The sequence below is a fragment of the Protopterus annectens genome, chromosome 10.part0, assembly GCF_019279795.1.
Source record: "Protopterus annectens isolate FY-2018-M chromosome 10.part0, PAN1.0, whole genome shotgun sequence".
Taxonomy (NCBI): domain Eukaryota; kingdom Metazoa; phylum Chordata; order Ceratodontiformes; family Protopteridae; genus Protopterus; species Protopterus annectens.
In genome coordinates, this window is record NC_056744.1 from 974,069,615 (window position 1) to 974,096,364 (window position 26,750).

Genomic DNA, 26,750 nt, shown 5'->3' on the forward strand with positions numbered 1-26,750 from the left:
CAGCCTTCCTCAGAAGGAGGCAGCCACTTGGAGTTCTGTGCATACCTTCACTAAACACTACCACCTACCTTTATACTCCAAAACTAGAGCAGGCTTTGCCACTGCTGTGTTGCAGGGCATTCTGGCTCCTCCCAGTTCCATCTAGTGCCTACCACCCTGTGCGTAGCTTTGGGATTCTACCCATCTGTTATGACTGCAGCTGTATGCACAATGAACATAGTACAGTTTTGTACCTACCATAAATGTAGATGTTCGAGTGCTAATACAGCTGCAGTCCAGGTTTCCCTCCCTCCTTCCCCTCTGGGTACAGACCTAGTGGCTAACTCCTCATCTTACAAATTGATTGGGTTATCCTTCTATGGTGTATTTGCTTGCAACTACTGTTTTTTGATTATATTACAATGCATGATTATATATTATATATATATATATATAAAAATATATATATATATATATATATATATATATATATATATATATATATTTTTTTTTTTTTTATATATTGCCTTCTTTCTGGGGTCACCTGACATCTGGGGCAAGAAAGACTGAAGAAAATGGCGTTGGCTGTGTCTTATATACCCCTGTCGCACTGACGTCAGGAAAGAAAGCGACGACAACCGACGCCGGACCTAGACTTTGGAATTCGGCCAACCGAGGACCCGCCTGACGGCAGGAGAACCCATCTGTTATGACTGCAGCTGTATTAGCACTCAAACATCTACATTTATGGTAGGTACAAAACTGTACTTTCTGTCTATAACAGTTATACCTTTGGAAGTCTATACTGCCTGAACTTACTAGCAACTTTTACAGTTTCCAATCTATGCTTTTTATACGTCTAAATTGCCTGTAAAGTTTTTACATTATCTTTTATGTCTCTGTGTTCATGTTGTCTTCTGTAATTATCAGACTCTCACTTTCATTTGGATTGTCTTCATGTTCTTTGTTAAATATGTTAATGCAATAATAATATCTTTAAATTGATAATTAAGGCCTCATTGTCTAGGACAGCCTCTGGTATTTTAAAGACATCTTCCTGAGTAACAAGAGAATAGCTGCTGTAATCATTTCTGTTTCGGTCTGCATTTTACTGACCAGTATGACTGTTCTGTCTCCATGTATGAGTATTATTTAAGTTAGTTTATGAATTATTTTTCACTCATTGTCCTTATTTAACTCACTAAAATATAGCTAATAAGACATTTCCATTAACATAGAGTACACAAACCATCACTCAGGGATTCATTAACAGCCTCAGTGCGTATGGCTCAAACCGAAAAGGCCCTCCTCACACAATGTCTTATTTTGCAATTCACAGACAAATTAGTCACAATGAGAAAAAAACCTCATTAAGGGCTTGCATGTCTCTGAATTGCATTACCTACCATGAAGTGTAGATCAGCACTTAATGCTGTAAGTAATAATGTTGGCAGCAGCATCACAAAAGCAGAGGCACCCCCTGTCACACCCAAACAGAGTAAAACACACACATACACAGACAAACACAATATGTACCCCATACCTGTTCCTATTGTCAGATCATCCATGATGTCTTCTTTTCTCCTGCCCATATAATTCAGGGATTATCACAGTCAGTCCACAATGCCAATCATTCAAAATTTACTCTTCATAGCCTTTACTGAATTCATGCTATGGGAAAAGCTTCCCTGCCGTCTCTTTCATACATGACAACATGATGCAGGTATTGCATAATGCCTGCTATCCTGAATAAATATGCAAAAAAACACTTGCTGCACTAATGTGTCAATGTAATGAGCAAAGGCAGTGTTTTTTGTGTCATGGGTGCACAGTTCAGATCCCTTTTCCCATGTGTGTGTGTGTGTGTGTGTGTGTGTGTGTGTGTGTGTGTGTGTGTGATATATATATATATATATATATATATATATATATATAATGTATATATGTATATATATATATATATATATATATAATGTATATATGTATGTATATATATATATATATATATATAATGTATATATGTATATATATATATATATATATTTATATATATGTATATATCTTTTTATATAATGTATTTACATATATATATATATATATATATATGTATAGTTTTCGTATTGTCTTTTCATCAATTTTGGAGGGACGTCCAGTTCTTTGCAACGTCACTGTTGTCCCATATTTTCTCCACTTTTTGATGACTGCCTTCACTGTGTTCCATGGTATATCCAATGCTGTGGAAATTTTTTTGTATCCTTCTCCTGACTGATACCTTTCAATAGTGAGACCCGTTGATGTTTTGTAAGCTCTCTGTGAACCGTGGCTTTTGCTGTAGCAGGCAACTGAGTAAATATCAGGAAAATCCTACTAGGACAGCTGAACTTTATTTGGGGTTAATCAGAGTCACTTTAATTGATGGCAGGTGTATACCCAAGAAGACTGAATGCTGTAATTAAATCAAAAGGTGCTTCATCAAAGTATTAGTTTAAAGGTGTGCACACTTAGGCAACCAGCTAATTGTATGTCTTTTATTTTTTATATTTTTTCCCCTAACAGATTTGTTTGTTTTTCAATTGAATTGTACAGGTTATAGGTCACATTAAAGGTGGGAAAAGTTTTGAAATGATTTATTGTGGTCTCATTTTTTTTATATAACAAAAATCTGGCATTTTAACAGGGGTGTGTACACTTTTTATATCCACTGTGTGTGTGTGAATATATATATATATATATATATATATATATATATATATATATATATATATATATATATACATACACATACATACACAAAACAAACATTAAAGCTGAGGCTGTCAATAAACAGCACTGTAGTAAATTCAAATGAACATAAAACACTGCTTTAATAAAATAAGTAAATAAAACAGATGAGCGCTTTCAGGTTATCAAAACCCTTCATCAGATCTAACATCTAATTCACTTCTGGCTGAAGGTGGAAAAAATACTAACATTGAGTTTGATTATTGTCCTACACAGAGACTGGAACAACGTGTTGGTCTACGTTCGAAGAATATAATTCGTATCAAAATAAACCCCTTGATAAGTTTAAACCTGGAAAAATCTGAAACACCCATATGAGAAACAGTATCAGACATGAATGATTTCTTGAAAAGGTAAAAAAAAATTAAAAATTCTCTTTATAAACTGAAAAGACTGCAATGGCAGAGTCTTTACTTTCAAACCCGCCTTCATCATAAAATAGTGCCAAGGGGTGTGTGAGTTTTAGTCGTGCAATTTATGGCAATACACATTCAGCTGTTTATGAAAAAAAAGAGAGATCGCTCAGCAAACACAGATTGGAAAAAGAGAAGGAAAATGCTGCACAAGAGTTAGACTTTGATAATTTGAAGTAATGACTTGGTCGTCAAATTAAGTAAACGACAACTGTCTGACATTCACCTTTTATTACTTAATAGAGGTTGTTCATTTATTCCTGTGGTTCCATCCAGTTTAAGTGATGTTATAGTAAGCCTGAGATTATTTGGCAGAAATGTTATGTTGAAACACATATTTGGGAATAATGCGACTGATAACGTAAGTGCTCCCGGGAGACCTAGTGAGTTTATACCTCAAAACAATCATACGGTGGATGCTTTCCTGAGGGTACATGAGGCAGATATTCCCAAGAAATTAAATGAATCGCATCACTATTTTCATAATTTAATACTAGAAGAGAGACATGCACTTAAGGAACTTCAAAATAGTAAGGATATCAGACTGGCAGACAAAGAAGGTGCTGTTGTGATTCTGGAAAAGGCATACTGTGATGACAAGATGGTCTCAATGCTTTCTGATGAAACTACATATAAAGTGATTAACCACAGACAGGTTGTCTGTCAGAATGTACATAGCACTCTATTCGAGCTTTTGGGATTTGTCAAAATTATTCAACATCTATATGCGTTCTTGGTTGCACAGAAACCCAAGATACCCATTATAAAGGGATTACCTAAAATACACAAAGACTATAACTCTCCACCTCTATGCCCTGTAGTGGCAGGTGAGGGCTGGTTAACTGAAACCCTCTCCATTTTCATTGAAAAGCAACTGAAAGCAGTGTTAGTGAAAGCTAACACAGTGTTGAAGTATACCAGGCAACTCCTTGATACTCTGTATGAATACGTGAGCTCCAGAGAGACTCGGAAACAGCAGTTAATGGTAACAATGGATGTACAAAGTTTGTTCACAGTTATCCCTTATGATTATGGGATATGAGCCATCAGAACATTTTTACAAGATCATAGTCATTTTAGTTTAGATAAGATAAATTTGATATGTGTTCTGTTGAATATGGCACTGGAGAATAATGTTTTCATATATGAGCAAAAGATATATTGGCAAAAATGGGGAGTGGCAATGAGTACTCCCTGTGCAAACAGCTATACCAACATAGTGTTAGCCAGTTGGGAGACCCATACTCCCTCTCAAATAATCCCTTTGCCTCTTTTATACACTATTACAAAAGGTTTGTGGGTGATGTTTTTTTTTATGGGAAGGTACAACTGAACAGTTACTCGACTTTGTCTATTATTTGAAAATACAACTCATTTCTTGAAGTTCTATGTACAATATTCTAGTACTAGCAACTAGCATTGATTTTTGGATGCCATCATAGAGATGGATGGAGAAGTTATAATCAATATTCCTATAAATCATACGGCATGTAACAGGAATAATATCCTGCATCGTAGTAGTATGCATCCTCAACACGTGTATGATAATGTATTGAAAGTTCAACTATTATGGAATTCAGGAATGCATACCAGAAATGATGACTACTTACGAGCCAATATGAAGTCAAAATGACAGTTTATACAAATAATTTGTAACAGTAAAGATATAGAGAAACAACTGCATGAGGTGCCAATGGAGTGATTCTAACTTACTCAAGTGATATAGGTTACGTGAAAGATATAATAAGGAAAAACTGGAAGATCCTAACCAGTGATGAGATGGTTAAACTAATAGTAGGTGATAAACCTCTGTTTGCTTATAGTAACAACAAAAACTTAAAGCAGCTACTTTGTCTCAAAGCAAATAACCATAGAGGTGTCGCGTTTATGAAGAAGGGTACCTTTCCATGCAGAGCATGTACAGCATACAAATAAATGAATAAAGAATGAACTTTTGGTCACCCTGTCAGTAGGAAAAATATACTCTAAATGACTATGCGGACTGTAGAACAAGAAATGTGATATATGTAGCATCTTGCAAAAACTGCAGTTCATTCTACATTGGCAAGACCAATGGGCAATTAAAAGAAAGAATTTCGAAGCACATTAGTGATATCCGGTTACTGAATATGAAGAAGCCTTTAACAAGGCATACTAATGAAAATAAGATTCACAGCTTTCATTTTAGGGTACTGCAGGTTACACATGACAATATAAGAGGGGGTGATTTGACTGCTGCTCCTGAATATGCAGAAATGCAAAGGATTGGGAACATGTAAGCGGACAAACCACCAGGACTGAATACAAATACTCCATTAAAACCAGTGCTTAAGACATGTTGGATGAAATAAGCTTTCTATATTCAGAGTTACCGTACAATATACAATGACAACACTGACGTGCTCTTATACAGCCAAGAAATTTGCACATATATAAGGAACAATTATGTCTCAAGTGTCATAAATGATGTATGGTACTGTATGAATGTGAATGGATTCTCTAGAAGTAGATTATTTCATGATTTGCACATGCAGTGATATTTATTTCATCTTACTTCACTGAATTTTGAAAAAGCTAGATAACATCCATTTGAAATAAATATATTATCCATTAAACTAGTTCTTAAGTAATGATGGTTGAGATAAGCCCTGGGCTAAAGTAGAGTATTTTCTGCCTTATTATCGTTAGAAGTCTCAAGATGAACATGACTACTGAGATTGGTATTTGATTGGACTGTAAATATCAAAGACGAGTTTTGATTGGTCATTGGAATGCAGCTGGAAAGAGAAAAAAATGTTCTTGACATAGTGATATAATGGCATAACATTATCCAACTATGAACTTGTTCATATAGATGAGAAACCAATTTGTTTGAACTGGTACAGAAAATATAGAGCACTATATAAATGAGAATGGGTCTCTATGTATGGACCATTTCATGATTTGTTCATTTTATTGGATGGAAAGATTTTGGAAAAAGATAGATAATATCCACCAGGACTAAACGCTTTTTATTAAAACCAGTTGTGGAATAATGATGGCTGAGAGAAGTTTCCGGTTAACACATTATTTTTATTTTTACTGCTGAAATTCTAAGAAGAATAGGATTACAGAGATTGTCTTTTGATTGCACTACAATTTCAAAGAATGGCTTTGATCGGCTATTGGGAAGTAAATGAAAAAGACACAAACCATTCTGTTTTCAATCTAATCTTATAATTTGATATATTTGATAAGTTTGACATGTTCTTATTGACATATATTTTTACATTCAGGAGCAAAACTATTTTATTTTTTGAAGCACCGTAGATGCTACAAGATGCCTTATGAGCATAAATGTGTTTCTATGAATGGATAGCATTAAGATTTATTTATGCTGCAATTTATTTGATGGGACAATTTTGAAATGACAGGTAATGTCAAAGCAACACTGGAGAACTCCTTTTTCATTATTGTGATAAATTTATGCAGCAATGTATGTGATGTATTTATGCTGTGAAGCAGAAGTCAGTGTTTTTCTGTGCGATTATGTTTCTTTGGGATAAATTAAGCTAATTGACTGGAACCTGTTGTTACATAAACTTGATTTGAGAACTGTGCCACTGGTGCTACTATGAAAGATTTTAACCAATAGAAAACAAGTATTATTATTGTGAATTGAACCAATGAGGGACATCATTGTGGAGAACAACCTTGCATTGGTTTGAGTGTTTTAAGATACCCAATTGGTCAGGAACTGCAATTATGTAGAGTTGATTGGAAACTAAAAAGATCTTAGACATTGGTTCATAAAAGTGGTTGGGACCAATGGGATAGATTGAATGCCAATGATGACTTCGTGGAGCAGAGCACATGACTGAGCTGAAGTTGTTTACTTCATTTGATCTTCAACCTGTGGGAATACGGAGCCGGCAAAGATTACTAGCATCAGCTCCGAGCTCCAGACTCCTCCCTTTACCCATAATACACCTCCCTTGCCTTCCCTCCCTAGATCACGTTTGCCCCGATTTGTGAAAGCATCGTGTCTCTGGAGCAGGGTATTTTTCTTGGATTGTAAGCTTAATAATTGTTTTTTTAGCCATTTTAGATTAGCGTAGGTACCCTTTCTCCCCTCCCATCGCTTTGGCATTTTGTGTAGGCTTGTAGTAGTTGTTAGTGTAGTTTATCTGTGTGCCCTTCTCCCCCTTTCTAGTCAATTTAGAGTGTGGTGAGTGGGTGTGTGCTAAAGTTTTAAGTGGAAAGTTTTTCTTTTCTTTCCCTAGTATGGCAGAAAAGCTTATTTTTAAGCGCTTGCACAGAGTGTGGACATAAGCTCTCCCCAGCGGATGGCCACACTCTATGTGTACTGTGTTTAGGTGTGGCCCACCTTAATGTTGACTCTGCCATCTGCGCAAGGTTTAACCCCCGGGCTTGGAAAGACAGAAAGGTCAAGTTCATAGATTCATAGATTCATAGATTCTTACTAAGCTAACTGCCCTTGCGAGCCATTTTAAGCTTAGCCAGTTATCCGTTGTGAGACTCAAACCCTGCACCTTGTGTTTGTAAGGCAAACACCTTAACTATTAGGCCACCCTCCCAACCCTAGAAAAAAAAAAACATATAGCTTAGTACTAAGCTAACTGCCCTTGTGAGCCATTTTAAGCCTAGCCAATTATCCCTTGTGAGACTCAAACCCTGCACCTTGTGTTTGTAAGGCAAACACCTTAGCCATTAGGCCGCCCTTAAGGGGCTTATTTCTGCCTCTGATCCTTCCTCTTCATCCTTGGCTTCAGTCACAGTGGCTGTCGTGGCTGCCTCTTCCGCTTCTCTGCCTCTAGCCTCCCCTTCCTCCCAGGCTGGGACTCAAACTCCCGCTTCTAAGCCTGTGGTAGCAGAGCAGAGGAGGGGTAGAGAGCAGGAGAGAGAGTCGAGGATGAAAGAGAAGAGGAAGAGGTCTCTGGACCTCGCGTCACCCAGTAGATCCGCTCGGATCCGTGACTCCCCTCGGCTCCGATCTCTGAGGTTCTCCCTAGAGCCGGATGAGGCATGCCCAGTCTCCCAGGCCTCAGCTCCCCGACAAGCCAGGTCAGAGTCTGTGGCCTCATCTCGGTCCACCCGGTCTCTCTCAGACATGGATCTGGATAAGATGATGAGGCACTTTATCCGTATGCAGATCCAGATGGGGGTCTTGCCAGCCCCCCCTTCCTCAGGATGGGGCAGCTCACTTCCCTTTATTCAGCCTATTACTCCTTCTCCAATCTGACCTTCAGCTTCGGAGTTCTCGGATCCGAGGTTGGCCTTGGTTGGGGCAGCGGCGCAGATGACGCCGGCAGCTGGCTGGATCATCCTGGATCTGACCAGTTCAGATCTGAGCTGCTCTTGGAGCCGGAGCCTGGGGGTCGGATCTGAAGAAGTGGAACTTTTACCATCAGCTCTGACATTGTCAGTCCAGGTTTCCTCTCTTGAAGCTCCAGCCACTTCGGGTCCAGCTCCAATTCTCGCATTGGACCTGGGGAGACTGGACTCCTTAATGGCTTCACAGGAGGTCCGCTCTCCCTCGGCATTCGATGTGGCAGAAAGGGTTCTCTCTGTCGGATCGAGGCCCCTGACCACCCCCTTCAGGCTCCACCCAGACCCCCTTGGCTCTGTCTGTGGTCCCCATCGTCTTACCAGATGGACAGCCCCAGTGGTTCCCCCAGAGAAACAGATGGCTTGCGAGCACTCCCCGGAGAGCCCCAAGGGAGATGTGCCTCGCAAGCATACATGTAAGAGGAGGCACTTGGACCCCCCCCGAGTCCCTAACCGAAGACACAGACTTAGATGAGGGGGAGGCCTCCCAAGGTCACCTCCCGATGATGTATCCTTTGGAGACATCATGGAGATCCTGCACCAGCCAGCGGGGAGGATGGTCTGACCCAAAGCCCTCCCCTATGAGTCTGTGTTTCTGGAGGCCTTCAGCACGGGCCCGTCTATGTCCTGGGTGTCCCCCCCCGTGGATCCTTTAGTGGATTTGATCACCTCGTGGGTGTGGAAGGAACCTGATACCATGCAGCCAATCCCCAAGCACCCTGATAAGGTTTTGAGTCCCCCTATAGACAGTCCTTCCTGGAACAAAGGCTCCCCTGTGGACGCCTTGGTAGTAGCAGCAGCCATGAAGTGGGAACTATCTCAGGAAAGTTCCTTGGTCCACCCTTCTGACTGAGCATCTCAGATGATGGACTGGCTAGGGAAGCAGGTGTATGCTTCAGCTACCTTTTCAATAAAGGTGCTGAACTATTTGGTCCATGTCACAAGACTCCAACGCGACCTGGTGAAGGAGCTTGAGGAGTCTCCACCCAAGTCCATGTTGCAGGAGGACAAGGCTTTGTTCTCTGTGAAAATGGCCACTTTGAGAGCAGTATTGAATACGTCCATACGACTCCTCTCCCATGCAGTAGAAGGAGTGGCTAAGGTGGTTGGGTCCAGCGTGTCCATGAGGTGTAATCCCTAGCTCAGGTTGTGCCAATTTACGGAACCCTTTAAGGCGTCCTTTGCCAATGACCCTTATGATAGCGCAACTCTGTTCAGTAAGACCGTCAAGGAAACACTAGTCCAGAGTGAGAAGGATGGGAAGACACTGTCTGCTGTTGGGATCTGCTTCTCTAACCCTAAAAGGTCCTTTTCCCAGAACCAGAGAGGGCAAAAGAAGATGTGGTTCTGGAAGTCTCAGTATTCCCAGGACACTCAGGGCTCTTCTTCCCCCAGAGGCAGAGGGGGACAGAATGGACACTGGCCAAAGGCTGAGGGGGTCCATGAAACTTGGGTCTCGAGAACCTTTCTCGGACAAACCCAGGCAGCAACCCTGAGGGGTTGCCCGACTACTCTTCTCTGGAGGCAGGTGGGGGACGATTGTCCTTGCACCCAGCGGCTTGGGAGTCCATAACAACGGACCACTGGGTGCTGCAAATCATATCCAGAGGATATTCCATCCCCTTTGTGGGTTCTCCAACCCCTCCCAAACACCTCCCAGACATTCCCCCCATGCAAAGGGAGGCAGCAGCACAGGAAATTTCCAAGCTGCTAGGAAAACAAGCCATTGAAACCGTCCCCCAGATCAGTCCAGATCGGGCTTCTACTCCAGGTTTTTTTTTTTGTGCCAAAGAAAACAGGGGACTTAAGGCCCATTCTGGACCTCTCTACCCTGAACCTGGCAGTGGCCAAAGAAAAGTTCCAGATGGTTACACTACAGTCCATCATGCCGTACCTGCAGGAGAGTGATTAGATGTGCTTGTTAGATTTCCAGGATGCTTACTATCACATACAGATGCACAGAAGCTCCAGGAGGTTCCTCCACTTCCGGCTAGGGGCCAATCATTACCAATTTTGAGCCCTATCCTTTGGTCTTGCCACAGCCTCCAGGGTCTTTACCAAAGTGATGGCAGTGGTAGCGGCTCACCTGAGGCTTCAGAGGATTCAGATCTATCTGTACCTGGACAATTGGCTCTTCATTGCTCCCACCAGGTGTCTACTTTCCCAAACCAGGGACTACTTTCTGACACTTGCCCTGAGTTTGGGTATCACAATCAACACATCCACATCTCTACTAAAGTCTGTACAGGTAATAGACTACATTGGCGCTAGGATAGACACACTCCAGGGCAAAGTGTTTCTGACCTCGGAGAGAGTTCAAAACTTTAGGATGCATGTCTCCCTAATTTACCATTCTCATCTCCCGACAGCAGAATCTGTATTGAGGGCCCTAGGCTCGATGGTGGTGACCATAACTCTCCTTTCATATGCGTGACTACACATGCAGATTCTTCAGTGGACTTTGGGGGTTTAGTGGGCCCCGTTGGATCTACCACTAACCTATCCTATCCACCTAAGTCAAGTGTGTCGGTCATCCCTCATATGATCGATGAGCTCTCTTGACATTTTGGAGGGACAACCCTTCGTTCCAGCCCCGGCCCAAGCCACAGTGACCACAGATGCCTCCCAACTCAGGTGGAGGGGCATTGTTCGGGCAGAACAGTCCAAGGCCTGTGGTCCCCCATGGAGACCAGTTTGCATATCAATGTCCTAGAGATGATGGCGGTCCTTCTAGCGTTGCAGGCCCTTCATGCCTTTCTTCCTCTGGGGATGATTGCTATTCAATCAGACAACATGTCGGTAGTCTAGTACATCAACAAAGAGGGAGGGACCAGATTTTACTCCCTTTGTCATGAGGCCATCTCCACCAGTCGCTTTCTTATTGCAACGCACATTCTGGGACGATCCAACATTCTAGCGGACAGGCTAAATTGGACCATTCTGATGCCTTACGAGTGGTCTCTGAATCTGTCAGTAGCAGAACAGATCTTCAGTGAGTGGGGTCAACCTTGCTGTGATCTCTTCACATCTCCTTCCAACACAAAGTGTAGAAAGTTTTGTGCTCTGAACCCCCCGCCAGGGGAGTCCCCCAGAGATGGTCTAGTTCATGCTTGGCCTGCAGGTCTTCTGTATGCTTACCCTCCAGTCCCTCTCATCCCAAGGTTTTGCAGAAAACTTGTTGACTGGAGAGCAAGGTGATCCCCATTGCCCCATTCTGGCCTTGCCAGGTACGGTTTCCCTTCCTTTGCTCTCACCTTCTGGCTCCACCTTGGATCTTAGATCCCTTTCAGGATCTTATTTCACACCCATCAGGAGTGCCTCATCCAAATCTGGACAGCCTAAAGCTCACGGCTTGGCTACTCTGATTCCCGTGATTGCTAGGACTTCCAGACTTTCCTCCTCAGTTAAGTCTATTTTGGTAGCTGCTCATAAGTCTTCAACCAGCAAGGTTTATCGCAGCAAGGGAAAACGTTTTTCTTTTGGGGCCTCTCAGAGGAGTTTAGATCCTTTCACGGCTCCTGTTTTCACTATTCTTAATTTCGTGGCTGATATTTTCCAGCACGGAGCTAGTTCTTCTACTGTCAAAGTTCAATTGGCTGCCATTTCTCATTTTCATGTGGGCGAGAATTCTGCATCCTTGGCATCTTCTAGACTGTGTAAAGCTTTTATTAAAGGCACCTTTTTGCTATGCCCCACGGTCAAAGATTATTACTATGGTTCTTCAAGCTCTGCTCACTCCACCTTTCGAGCCTACCGCTACTGTTGATCTAAAATTTCTATTGTGGAAAACAGCTTTTCTGGTCACTATTACCTCTGCTAGGAGGGTCTCGGAATTGCAGGCCTTGTCCATAAAATTCCCGTACTTGATTTTTCATAAAACTAGAGTTTCCCTTCATACCAATCCATCTTTTCTTCCTCAGGTGGCATCACCAGTCACTATCAATCAGATTATAAATTTGCCTGTGTTTTTTCCCAATTTTACCAACAAAATGGAATACAAACTGCACATGTTGGATGTTCACAGACAGTTACGATTCTATTTAAACAGGACAAAAAATTTTCGTAAATCTGATCAGTTGTTTGTTTTGTTCTATATACCCTTTTTGGGCAAACCTATTTCCAAGGTCACGATAGCGAGATGGATTTCTTCATGCATCCTGCAGGTCTACAAGGACAAAGGCATGTCTCCTCCAGGTCAGGTTAAAGCTTGTTCCACCAGGTCCATGGCTACATCTGCAGCTTTCTGGTCTAGGGTGTCTTTAGATTACATTTTCTCAGCAGCTACTTGGTCCTCATCTCATACGTTTATCTCCCATTATAAATTGGGTTTGACATTTAGAAGGAGAGCATCCTTTGGCTCCACGGTGCTCAGGAATATCCTTCCATGAGGGCCCACCCAGGAGTTCAGTAGCTGGGGACTCTGTCCCACAGGATCAAGATCAAATGAAGTAAACTACTTCAGATAAAGAAGCTATGTACTCACAATAACGTTCCATCTGAGTAGCTGTACTTTGTATTCAACCATCCCTCCCTCCTTCCCCCGGACCTTTGGTGCATGTTCAGCCTACGGGCTGTAAGTATAGGTTACAAGTATGTTATCAGACTGGGTTATAAGTGTAAGTTCAGCAAACTCGATCTGGGGATGGAAGGCAAGGGAGGTGTATTATGGGTAAGGGGAGGAGTTTGGAAGTCAGAGCTGATGCTAGTAATCTTTGCCAGCTTGGATCCGATACGGATCCGTATTCCCACAGGTTAAAGACAAATGAAGTACAATTACTCAGAAGGAACATTATGGTGATACATAATTTATTTTTTCTATTGATAGGTTGTAATTATTAACCATGATGACTGGTCACAATCTCTCGGACTGATTTAATACATGATTATTGTTTTTGGCACTCAAAATATTTCATTTTCATTGGATGTTAAGAACTTTAAGTTGAGTTTTTATTGTTCTAGATGTTAGATCTGATGAAGAGTTTTGATAACCAGAAAGCACTCATCTGTTTTATTTACTTATTTTATTAAAGCAGCATTTAAAACTCCACCTGCAATTGTGCTGCAGACCATTGTTCCACTGTGGCAACTCCTAACTGGGAAAAGCCAAAAAAAGAAGATTAAAGCAGTGTTTTAGGTTCAATGCTATGGTAATTGCACTGGTATTTTTATTATTTTATATATATATATATATATATATATATATATATATATATATATATATATCATGTTTCATTTTGTTACTGCTGTGGTGGTGCTGCGGTAGCATTGTCGCATCACAGTAAGATGTTGTCCTGTTCGATTCTCAACTAAGAGTGTCTTCTGTGTGGAGACATGCGTGAATGGGCATACCTTCGTTGAAGGTTGTGCGTCAGAACTGGCAACTCGGCATGTAAAAATTTACTGCCAATCATTAGCAGACTGGAGTTCCGCTGTGGCGACCCCTAACCGGGAAAAGCCGAAAGACACAACAACATATAAAATTTTTTATTTTATTTTACCTTTTAACAAGAAACCCTGGTGTCTACTGTTCCCTCCACCCTGATCCCCATACCATTATCGTACCATTATGGCACAAGAGTTAAGAGTAATCCCTGTTGTCTTGTGTCCCTCCCCAATCTCAGTACTGTTAAAGTGCCATTAACGCACAAGACACAAGAGTTGAGTAATCCCTGGTGTCTTGTACTCCCTCTACCTACAGATTCCTGTATTGTTATAGTGCCATCAAGGCATGACTGCTTAAGAGTAATCTTGGAGTTTGGTGTTCCCCCAAGCTCCAATCCCTGTAATGTTTTTGCGCAGTTAAGGCATGAGAGTTAAAGAATAATCCCTGGTGGCTACTGCTTCTTCCCACCCAATGATGTAGACTGTGCTTGTTAGTCCAAGGTATTTGGAGGTATGAAAGTCACCCCAACCCACAGACAGACAGACACACACACACACGCACGCACGGATGCACGCACACACACACACACACACACACACACACACACACACACACACACACACACACACACACACACACACACACACACACACACACACACACACAGAGTCCCCCTACCCACCCAATCCCACTTTCTAGGCAGACACACACTGACATATATGCTCATACATGCAGCCCTTCACATACACAGACTCATGCCCTCCTAACCCTACCTTAACATTAAACTTACCAGTACTAACTTCTGCCTCAATGGCCGAGCATAGCTTCTTGGCCATGTTCACTACCGCAAAGCGGTAGAAGCAGTTGTGCTAATTTACAGAGCTGAGTGACTGTATGAATCTCTTGGCATGTAGATGTGTTCTTGGAGGTGGTTCTGGGTGAGTGAGAGCACATGGCTAATTAGCATATACCACTCCCCTGAGCATATAGCACAGCCATGGAAACAGCCCAACTTGATGCTGCACATCTTCCTGCATAAACATCCTGTTAGGACTGCCTTTGAATTTTATTCAGCCCTCACTGCTAGTAATAGCATAGTAAAACACCTTTGCATTGTTTCCTCGGTCATCTTCACTTGCTCAGTTCTCTGTGAATGAATTCTCTTTTTGCTGCTGGGATGTACTTTGGTAAACAGCATACTTAGATCTACTGACAAAGTGATGCAGAGGCTTGGAAAGTGACAAAAGTTCCCTTGTTGGTCCTTGTTAAGATACATTATCCAGGAAGTAAAGAAAGCAGCATTGTGCTGTACTTGCTGCTGCTGTTATCCCTAGAGCGCATTTCATAGAGACAAGATTTAGCTAAGAACATGCAGTTAGAGCTGTTCCTTCTCAATATCAGCATAAACACTGTCCAACAACTGAAAGGCCAGTACTTCAGATCACATCAGGTTTTCCATACAGTTACATTTTATTTAAATTCAGTAATGCGCTCTTCCATTGGAGTGGTACAATGTCTAGTAAAACTATCAAACAGTAAGCTCACCTCTTAGACTTAATCTGTCTCCTCCAAAAGGAGCACTTTCATAAATGTTTAACATTTCTCACTTAACTGTTTCTTACTCCAAATTCTCCATGTGTGTTTCCAAAGCTGTGTTCCTAAATGTAAGAGAGTCACTACTAGGGATTGCCTTTTTCTCCAAATTAGAAAGATGTTTCCATATTTCTAACTGATTTTTTCCTGCTTTCATACAACCATCTTTCATAAAAAACTGGTGTCATGTTATAATTCAGAACTTTATGCTGTTAGCATTTGTTATAGACACGCACGCACGCGCACACACACACACACACACACACACACACACACACACACACACACACACACACACACACACACTACCTGTGTAAAAGTAATTTGTCTGAAAAGTAATGAAAATGGTGGGGACAGACAGCATTCCCTTTGCTCTTTGCTGTACTAAAACCACGTTGGATTAATCAGTAACCTGTTCCATGCCATCCCTCTTTTCCCATGAGTATTACCTTGATCTAAGATTTCCTGCTTTTTTTCCTTGTTTCCATCAAGTCATAGGGTTAAGATTATGATCTTCTAACAAGCTTTGGATGGGGTTTGATTCCCCTTATTTCCACTTGCAAACTGCATGACTCTGAGCAAGTCACTTTACTAGACTTTACTTCCACATCACCCCTGAAAAGGGACACTTGTGTTCAGTTGTCTTCTTCTTTTCCCGGTTAGGGGTCGCCACAGTGAATCATCTGTCCGCTCATGATTGGCACTGGAGTTTTACGGTGTCGAGTTGCCAGCCCTGCGCCCAACCTTCCACAGAAGGCACACACATGCACACACTCACATCTAGGGCCAGTTTAGAGTGTCCAATTCACCTGCAGCATGTCTTTGGGATGTGGGAGGAAACCGGTGCACCCGGACGAAACCCACGCAACCACAGGGAGGACATGCAGACTCTGCACAGAAGGCACCCCAGCCGAGGATCAAACCGGAGAACCTCTTGCTGTGAGGAGGCAATGCTAACCGCTGCACCACTGTGGCAGCCCTTGTGTTCAGTTTTCTTACCTAGTTAATAAACAAAAATAATAATTTTGGATGCAGCGTTTGCCTAAATCAATACAGCAACTATATGACATCCAGAGTCTACAACATTCTTATACTTAACCTGTTGTCAGTCTTGGACTAACATGTGCACACTTGATGGCAACTGTTCAGAACACCATTCCTAAAACTCAAGCCGCTTCTATCATTTGTCCTGCACACAAGACTAAAGAACTCCATTGATTTTCTGTGTGGTCAGGATTTTAATTTTCTTGAAGTAAGTAGTATTCATAGTGACATTTAATGACCCTCTGCACACTTTCTGAAAATACTACTACTATGACTATTCAATGTTTTTATCCCCACTGACTAACTTACAAGATATAACCAAGTTGCTACCCTCTACTGAATATTACCAGCTACCCTCCTTTAATGTTTGGGTTTTACCAATTTGGCCCCAGAAGATAGTTATATATTAAGCACTAAACTAAGATCTTAGAAGATCAGCCCTGCTGGCATGTACATTCGTCTGAAGCAACAAAAACATTCCTTTTTATCCACACTGGCATCTTTGGTTATATTGTTCTTCATTCTGTAAGACATTTTTGGTCATGCTAGTCCCTGCTTTAAGGCACTTTATTTCCTCTTCTTAACATCATGTATGCATTTTGTTTTGGCCTAAATGAGCACTGTGCAGTGCTTTGGGCTACTTTTGCCTTTTAAAAGTTTTGTGCCATTTTGTTAGAACCTCTGTTCTCCATATTATTATTATTTGACACTCTTTGATCAGACTTTCCTAAGGCAGTGCAACACCTTTTATGTATTCAGAAACCCTGTGGCCTAAGGGTATTTAGAGCTGCCCATATACTTACTGATATTCAATATGGCCAAGGGTTTCACAGTCTTTCCAAGGACATCCAAGGGCATATCAGTCTTTCCAAGAGCATCACAGTTTTCCCAAGGACATCTCTGTCTTCCCATGGACATATTAGTCTTTCCATGAGCATCACAGTTTTCCCAAGGATATCTCAGTCTTCCCAAGGACATATCAGTCTTTCCAAGAGCATTCCAGTTTTCTCAAGGATATCTCCATCTTCCCAAGGACATCTCCGTCTTCCCAAGGACATCTCCATCTTATGTCTCTTCTCTCTTTCCTCTCACCTCATTAATATTTACTGACTGTTGGTCTTCTTCAATTATTAGTATGAAAATGTGAAGCCACTGATCTGAATCTCCAGAGGAAGAAAGGTATGGAGAATCCCTTTTTCCACCTCTTCAGCTGAAAGCACTGTTGCTGTAGAATGTCAGAGAGTCCCTGGATCCCAGAGGGTACTCACTTGAAGCAAAAACCTTGGACACATTCATGAAAGTGTATACTGACATTTCTGATACACTATGCCTTCCAGTGTGCCTCTTTACTGCATCTCACATTCTTATTTGCTTATTGGGTGTTCCTGAATGTTGTCATGATCGCCATAGCATTCCATCCATTTTAGCATACAGATCATTACCTGGCCTGGAAAACACTAAGCAGTACTGACTGCTTTTGCATGCATTGATATAGCAATAACCCACGCCTGGGTGTGGGTAATGCTAAATTTACCCACGGTTGGCGTGGTTTGGTCCCGAGGGTGAAGCCCGAGGGACCAAACAAAGCCAACCGTGGGTAAATTTAGCATTACCCACCCAGAAGTGGGTCATTGCTATTATACCATGACATTATTTAAGAAAAGAAACTACTACTTTTCTTAAATAATGGCATAGTATAATGCCTGTTTACTGCCCTTCCGCAGATGTCTGGCATCCGCGGCAGTTCTGATGTACTGCGCAGTACATGAGAGTTGAGCAAAAGCAACGGAGAAAGCAAGATCTCCATTGCTTTTTTTTTAGTGTTTCGCTATGTTAAATGAGTTTAACATAGCGAGACAGTTTTAAAATAAGCAACGGAGATGTCCGTTGCTTATTTTAAAACTGTCTCGCTATGTTAAACGAGTTTAACATAGCGAGACACTAAAAAAAGCAACGGAGATCTTGCTTTCTCCGTTTTTTTAAACATCTCGCTATGTTAAATGGGTTTAACATAGCAGACAGCTTTAAAATAAGCAACGGAGATCTCCGTTGCTTATTTTAAAGCTGTCTCGCTATGTTAAACCCATTTAACATAGCGAGACAGTGTTTTAAAAAAACGAGTTATACTAATGGAAAAAAGTCCGGGCGACCGGACTTTTTTCCATTAGTATAACTCGATTTACAACGGGCACGCTGGCCAATCAGCGTGCATGTTTTGGGGGGGGTCATGGTATAAATACTGTGTTCCCACAGTTATTTATATCCTAGAATGCCTTAGCATATTGACAAAATCACACACCCCTCTTAACAAATCATTGCTTTCCTGTGTCCATGAGGTGACTTTAGTGCCATGTCTGTATCTGCTGTAATAAGTTTTGTACATGGAAGGCATGCAAAAATAATTGTGTATCGGTGATGATTTTAAGTATTAAAAGTACTAGTACCATGTGTTTATCAGATTTATTATCTTCAGTTTACAGTTCTCATGCCCTAGAAACACCTGTTACTATTACTAAAAGTAAGTCTTGTGCTTATCCTGTGCTTTAGTTTCACTCTGTTTTTATTTATTGCGTGATGGAGCTTGTTGTACTGACTGTTGGTATCTGTGCAGTTAAGCTGGCATAAACTGTGGTTCTGAGAGTCTGAAAACTGAATGATTTGAATTCATTGACTGATTGTTTTGCACTCTGTTGACTAGGTTAGTCCCACTAGGCCAATGGCCTCGTTAGAGGGGAAATGGTTCTTGAATCAGCCAACTTCATCCATTAACAAATAAATAAAAGATACATCTGTTTTGCCTTCATACTGCTATAACAAAAACATTTGTATCGTTTTGCTGGAGCTTTATGAGCAGCAGAATCACAGGAGTTGCAAACCTCCAGTACCTTTTACAATGTTGTTACTACAGAATTTGCAGTACAGATACTGCAGTGATGAGATTTATCTTCGCTGCAGATACAGCTTAGAGTCATGCATTCATAAATAATATGTGTATATATATATATATATATATATATATATATATATATATATGTATATATATATATATATATATATATATATATATATATATATATATATATATATATATATATAATATATATCTGTATGTATATGTATAAGGGTGTGTGTATTTTCATTGAGAAGTGTTTTCCCCCACTGGTGATGGAGCCAATGCTGTTGATCAAAAAGCAGCTGTTCGAATAGTGCCAGCTTTTTATGCTAGAGACTGCAGTACAGTGAGGATCAGAGAATATACTCTTTCCCCACTGCAGTATGATCTCGGAGCTGCAATACATATAATTAGCAGGGGATATGCACACGCACACATACACATATCATGTCAGTAGCACCAATGTTTGGAGTGTATATAAAATTCATGTACTCTCAATTACATATTAAATAAACAATTACTTGCTACTGTCTGGTGTTGAAGGTATCATGTTTTTCTTTCCTTGCAGAAGGTATCGCCATTTTCTCAGCTGAAGAAGGCATCCTCAGCTCAGAGCTTATTTTCTTCTAAAAGGACAAATGACCGTTCCAGCTTGTACATGGCAGGAGGTGCAGCAGAATCTCCATCAGCAGAGAGGTATGGAAAAAACAAAAACAAAAATGACAATGTGCTATAAAAGCAGATAGATAATAACCATCACCATTTGTGATTTGCTGTTAGAAATTCTTGCATGCTTATATGTTGGAATTGTGACAGGTAATGAAAACATTGTTTATCAAAACCCACAAGTCAAGGGGCTGGGGTATTTAACCACATGCCTAAAATAATTATATAACTGTTAAACGTAATGTAGTGAGTTGGTAGCTACTTTAAAAACTCCCTGCAGTTTACTCTGTCAGGAGTAGTGGGCGAGCAAATGAGTGTAACTAAGGAAATGATTTTAAAGTACTGGGCCCTCTCACATTTGGAATATACTTCTCTGAAGTCAAGGAAAATGTAGAGGGCCTTTTACTGACCACATTTGCTGATGACTGCAATCTAGGTGCAATCACTGAATCCTCTAAAGATGTCGATATCCTCCAGGAAGGTGTGACAGAGGTAAATTACTGGTGCGAGAACCATGGCCTAAAACTCAATGAAAGAATGCATGATTATACCCTTTGGGAAGATGACTACCCTTGGTAATTACAGCATTGATAACATTCCCCTAAAAGCAGACTCACTGGTAAGAGACTTGGGAACTTAGGTTGACAGTAACCTGAACTTTGATCACCATGTGTCCATGGTAGTGAAAAAATCTTTCTACATGATGGAACTTATAAATAACAGCATGGCATCCAGATCTAAGGAGATCATAGTTTAATATACTCAGCCCTCATTAGACCAATATTTGAGTACAATGCACCCTTCAGCATGTAGCTGACAAGGAATATGCAATAACTAGTATTCCTCACTAAAAGAATACAGGGTGTGAATAATATATCTTATGTGGACTGCCTCAAAGGTCTGTCCCTGTACTCAGTCTCCTACAGACTACTGAGGGGCAATCTATGCCTAACCTACAAGATATTCTCTGATCCATCCTTGATAGATCTACCATACATTTTCAAAACGAACAGCACTAGAATTGCCCAATCTATGGCTCTAAACACTGTAACATAAACAAAACATGCTGTAGGGATAGACATGTGTCAGAGATTACTCTTTCTCTGGAACAGACTGCCCATTTGTATGATACAGAGCTCCTCACTAAGACTATTCAAATGCAGTTTCGACTAATGGATGGGAAATTGCAAATTCATCTCTGGCTTGTCATCTGTGGCCCTTACAGATAGAGGTAGTTTGTAGATGCCCTAAGTCACAGACATATACCAAAGCTGTTTTAGCCCATGGACATTGATAATTGGGAAAACTGGAGCATGAATGGCTAGGCTGAAAACAGCTCTAGGGCTGTTAGCTTATTAACCTGCTATGATACTAATTATTGAAACTGGTGCATTTTTTAAAGTACTGGCCTGTTTTACTTGAAGAGGAATTGCAGATTAGTATATGGACCTATGAACCTACAGTGATAGCATACTGAGATTATGATGTGTACTTTGTTATCCTCACCTTGAAACTCCTGAACCTGGGCTGCATGTAATCTCCAGCTGACACCAGAAGCTTTCCCTTCACATCCTAAATGGCAGCACATGCACATACATGTAAACATTAGCTGACAGGAGGAGGCTGTCCTGCAATGAGCCTTTCCTATTGTGCAGCAACTGCATGTGCAGTTACCCTACAGCCACCAACAGTAGAGTTGTCGTGCTGCTCTCCTCCCTGTTCTTCCCTTCCTTTGGTATTCCATTCCTACCCCTCCCTCCCTCAGAATTCTTTGGAACCAGCACGATGTTCCACCTCTCCCTTTTGTCCTCTAGATTGTACATGGTTACACGCACTGACCTTTCCACACAATCCGTATATTTTAGCATCCCTCTCCCTCACTTATCTTAGACATATTTGAATTTTTCTGAATCATCCTAATATAATTTTTTCATGTGTAGCCTACAAAACTACAAGTTCTATTCAAAACAAGGCCCCCAAACCCCATCATTTTCAGTGTTGCAGAGAAATGACATTGGGCTGTCTGGAGCTCACACCTCTTCTCATATATCCAAACATGCTGTCCACCACTGTTATAGTGTCCTGAGTTTTTTCTACATCTACACTCCTCAGTACCACTGACCCTTGAGGCAGGTTTAGATTATAAGGAGTATTGTTGGCAAACAAAAACTGATGCATCTTGTCTCCCTGATTTATATGATTATTTAAGTTTTAAATGTGCCTCACAGGAAGAGGTTTCCCAGTTCGATCCTCGGCTGGGGTGCCTTCTGTGCGGAGTCTGCATGTCCTCCCTGTAGTCCCGTGGGTTTCCTCTGGGTGCTCTGGTTTCCTCCCACATCCCAAAGACATGCTGTAGGTGGATTGGACACTCTAAACTGGCTGTGTGTGTGTGCCTTCTGTGGAAGGTTGGGCGCCGGGCTGGCAACTCGACACTGTAAAACTCCACTGCCAATCATGAGCGGACAGTGATCCGCTGTGGCGACCCCTAACAGGGAAAAAGCCAAAAGAAGAAGAAGATTTAAGTTTTAAATGTGTTTTAAAATTGAAAACATTGAAACATTAATTTATTGGGGGCAGGTTTATGTTGTGTTAAGGATCTTTTATTATTTCTGTATATTCATAATTTAAGGTACTTCTTGGTCTTCAATTTATTGTGTGTGAATTTTTAAGTCTCTTTGTTCTTAATTTGGGATGTCAATTCCAATTTCTTGTATAAGTTTTTTTTTTCTGGTCTTATTGTTTTTCTGATCTGAAGAAGTGTGCATGGCATATGATGAAAGTGCTTCCCTATTATAAGTTTTGGCTGTGTCTTACATCTGGCCGTGACACTTATTTATTTATTATTTAATTTGATCCATAGTTTTCCAATAAGTGTACTGCAACAGAGCTAGCAACATTAACATTTCTGATATCCCAAGAGTAGTATGTACTCTGCTCTCACTGTCCTTTTTGTGTCTGTTATGTAGAACACTTTACAAAGACACCTGACTCCAAAAACACTCCCCCATTCTCACAGATGTACCTGGTTTTGGCTATGAAAGTCTGATCAGTAATGTTAATATATTGCTCAGACAAGACATATGGGTATATAGAGCAATTGCCACAGATGTATATTCTGGCTTCTTGCCAGATTGTTCAACTCCAGAGCAATAGGTCCGAAAGTATACTAAACGTTTTTTGTTTACTTGTGGAATTCCCTTAAGATGTTGTCATCTGAGAATGAAAAACTCTGAGTTTGGTCACCTAGCAAATTCTGCCAGTTTTATTTATTTATTTTTTTACTGTGGCAACTACTTTTTTCTGTATTAAATGTTTCATAACAAGTACGCATTTCTCTGTAATACATTTGCTTTGGTGATGCATCTTTTATGGCTTTCTTATCAGAATAGCCTTGTCTTTCAAAACTGTCTTAGTATGTACCCTTTCCAAGAATCTTCTATTATAGCTTATATTCAGCAACATGTGATCTCACTTGATATACTCTGAAAGCCACAAATAATGTCTTAGTCACACAGTATACAAGCAAACTGGGGGCACTCCGTCATAACATTGTAAGTTATAATATCCTAGGCAGTAGCTATTTGGCAGGGTGTTCTTCTCTAGGCAATTTGTATTCCCTTACAGCAGAATGCCTTAGCAGACCATTTGAGCAGGTCTTTCTCCAATTTTCACACAAATGTCCAGTGAATGGTAAATATCTGCGTGTGGCAAAATTCCTTTTATCAGATGTAATACTGCAACACTGATCTCCATATTCAGCATCTACTGCTGTGATCAGTCCTTGTACAGATGTATTTTCTGAGAAGGTAATAAATAAAACAAAAGTACTTACAGGAAGTCCATATTACAAATAAGCAAGTAAAACAAATTTGACAGTGTTCTGACTTAAAAGAAAAAAATGTTCTGCTAAAGCTTTATACTTGTCTTCCCAACTTGCTGTGTACAGCATTTATATGACCTAACAGAGTGAAAATGATGTACAGTATCTTCCCCAAATATTTGAAAGTAAGAAGTGTTTCTGTGGTTTCATTGTTTTTGCCAGCAGCTTGCCTTTTTTTCCTGGGGGAGCCAAAGCAGTCTAGGAGTACCATGAGACATAGTTTTAGAATTTTCCCTACTGATGACCAAGTGTTTCTGTCTAAGGCACATATACCATACAGTTGCTTTTATGGGATGGATTGGACAGTATGTGAACACTTGTTAGATCTTTATAGAGCTAGGTTATCTGTGCAGAGGACAAGGGGCAGACTGGGGAAATGTAAAGATAAAGTGTTTACAAAGAGGGCAAAAATAAATTGATTCAGGGCAGAGGGGTTGCAGGACCCTCAAAAGAATTGGAAAAGGTTGAATGAAGCATTTAAAATCTTCATTGTTGTGAAATGCACATTGTACTAGCTGGAGAGACATTTCATATGGCCAGTTAATAATAGAGTAGGCTGTTGATGGTATAGGTAGTGGTGGTGGTCTTTGAATTGCACTGAACTGCACTCAGTAGCTTGCCTACCACCATGTCCCTGTAAACCATGTTCATTGCTGACAGTGGAGCTTTTAGAATGCTGAAATCCTCTGTAAAGCTAGGCTGCTGGTAGCACAGAAGGCCACAGATATTCTCTCAAATCCTAACAAATAATGGTCCCAGATGCTTGAGACAGACATGGAAGAGGGAGAACACATTGAAATGTTTGTAGACAGCATCAACTCTTAAGTCAGGAATATAGATAAAATGACCCTACTTCCAATTATCAGTACTGTGTGTGTGTGTGTGTGTGTGTGTGTGTGTGTGTGTGTGTGTGTGTGTGTGTGTGTGTGTGTGTGTGTGTGTGTGTGTGTGTGTGTGTGTGTGTGTGTGTGTGTGTGTGTGTGTGTGTGTGTGTGTGTATATATATATATATATATATATATATATATATATATATATATATATATGGGTGCATGTCAGTACATCGACAAGTTAGAAGATCGACATCCACTTCACACATGCATAACACTGCCACACTTACTAAAACATGGTAGGCATGATTAGCGAAATTTAAACTTCTTACCTGTTAAATGTCCGTGATTTGCGGTGTCGATTATTTCATGTGTCAGTGAAGTGGATGTCGATCTTCTAACTTGTCGATGTACTGACATGTACCCATATATATATATATATATATATGTGTGTGTGTGTGTGTGTGTGTGTGTGTGTGTGTGTGTGTGTATGTGTGTGTGTGTGTGTGTGTGTGTGTGTGTGTGTATATATATATATATATGTGTGTGTGTGTGTGTGTGTGTGTGTGTGTGTGTGTGTGTGTGTGTGTGTGTGTGTGTGTGTGTGTGTGCGTGTGTGTGTATGTGTCTGTGTGTGTGTGAGATCATTTGTTTGCAAAACGTTAAGAGTTTAGGGTAGACTCCTATCTGTTTGGAAAGGTAAAATGTTTAAGAATACCAAGACAGAATAATTTTTTTCTAACCAGGAAAGGAGGGATGCCAGGTTTGGTGCTGTTAAATGGGTTGAGGAAGGTCGTGTCGGGGAGGAGAGGGGGATGTAGCTCGAGAAGACCATAGTGAAGATCTGTGGTGTCAACGTTGCTCTTTGTTCTGCTGACAGTGTAAAGCTGTAGAAAAAGAGTGTACTTTACATGTATGCAGAAAGCAGATTTTTTTCTGTTAGATGGCTTCTTTTTCAATGAGAAAAGAAGCTTTTTATATCTAAAGAATATTTTATTTCACTTTTACATTCATTTCTGAGTCTGTTGAACACCTCCCAGTAATGGTGCTTTGGGTTGTTTTCCCAAAACAGCTAAATAAAAAGCAGCCCTTCTAACAATTCCAGTACAGAGGGTAAATTATTTATTTTGCAGTGGAGCCAGGTAAAAGTGTAAGCTCAAAAGAGCCTTTTGGGGTATGACTTGATGTAAGGCAGAGGACCAGTCCAAGGAGTCTTGTTTCCACAGGGAGATGGTACTTGAAATGTGGAAGGGATGCTGGAAAGGTGAGTAATTCTCAGTGATTTACTTCTTCTCAAGCAGAGGGAAACCATAATGGGGCACTTGCCACCCAATAAGGGGTTGTGTATAGTGACATAGTGATGTAATCAATAATATTTGTCGAACTACAGCCAATGGATGGTGCCTATTTTGGGATTCAGTTTTATGATTTTACTTTTGTGTTGGGTGAGGTCTCTGTTAGCTAAAGTCTGTTCATGGAGAAAATATTTTGCTATTCTGGGTGATGATAAAAATCTCCTGCTATAAAGGACTGGCATTTGTCCATCTGAGGAGTATTGCAATTGGGGCAATTATTTTCTTGTGCAGTTCCTAATGTACATATGTGGACAATAACATAGGCACTTCTTTACTGAGTTGTGCTTGGTCACACACATCAAAAACATGGTAGTTACAAGTAAATTACCAGCCTGCACTAATATATATATATATATATATATATATATATATATATATATATATATATATATATATATATATATATATATACATATAGCAAGGAAGAATCTTAATGCCTAGGATATCAGGCCAGTCACTGGCTCTCAAGGTTTTGAGCTGGTCATTTTTGTTTTTAAGGCTTCTAGCATACACATGGGCAGTGGAAAGTGCAGGGTGTTGGTGGTAGGGATGTGGACATGCCTAACAGAGATAGGAAGATTTCTGTAGCACTGGGAATGGGGGGG

General features: G+C 40.6%; 1 protein-coding gene across 2 annotated transcripts in view; it reads left to right on the top strand.

Annotated features, from left to right (window-relative positions):
- The window catches only part of KIAA1614 (KIAA1614 ortholog), an 873,679-nt gene that overhangs the window by 719,906 nt on the left and 127,023 nt on the right, over positions 1-26,750 (top strand). For both annotated transcript variants that reach the window (XM_044085741.1, XM_044085742.1), the window contains exon 8: positions 19,983-20,110. In XM_044085741.1, coding sequence (XP_043941676.1) covers positions 19,983-20,110 — 128 coding nt within the window. The remainder of the gene's footprint in view (positions 1-19,982; positions 20,111-26,750) is intronic.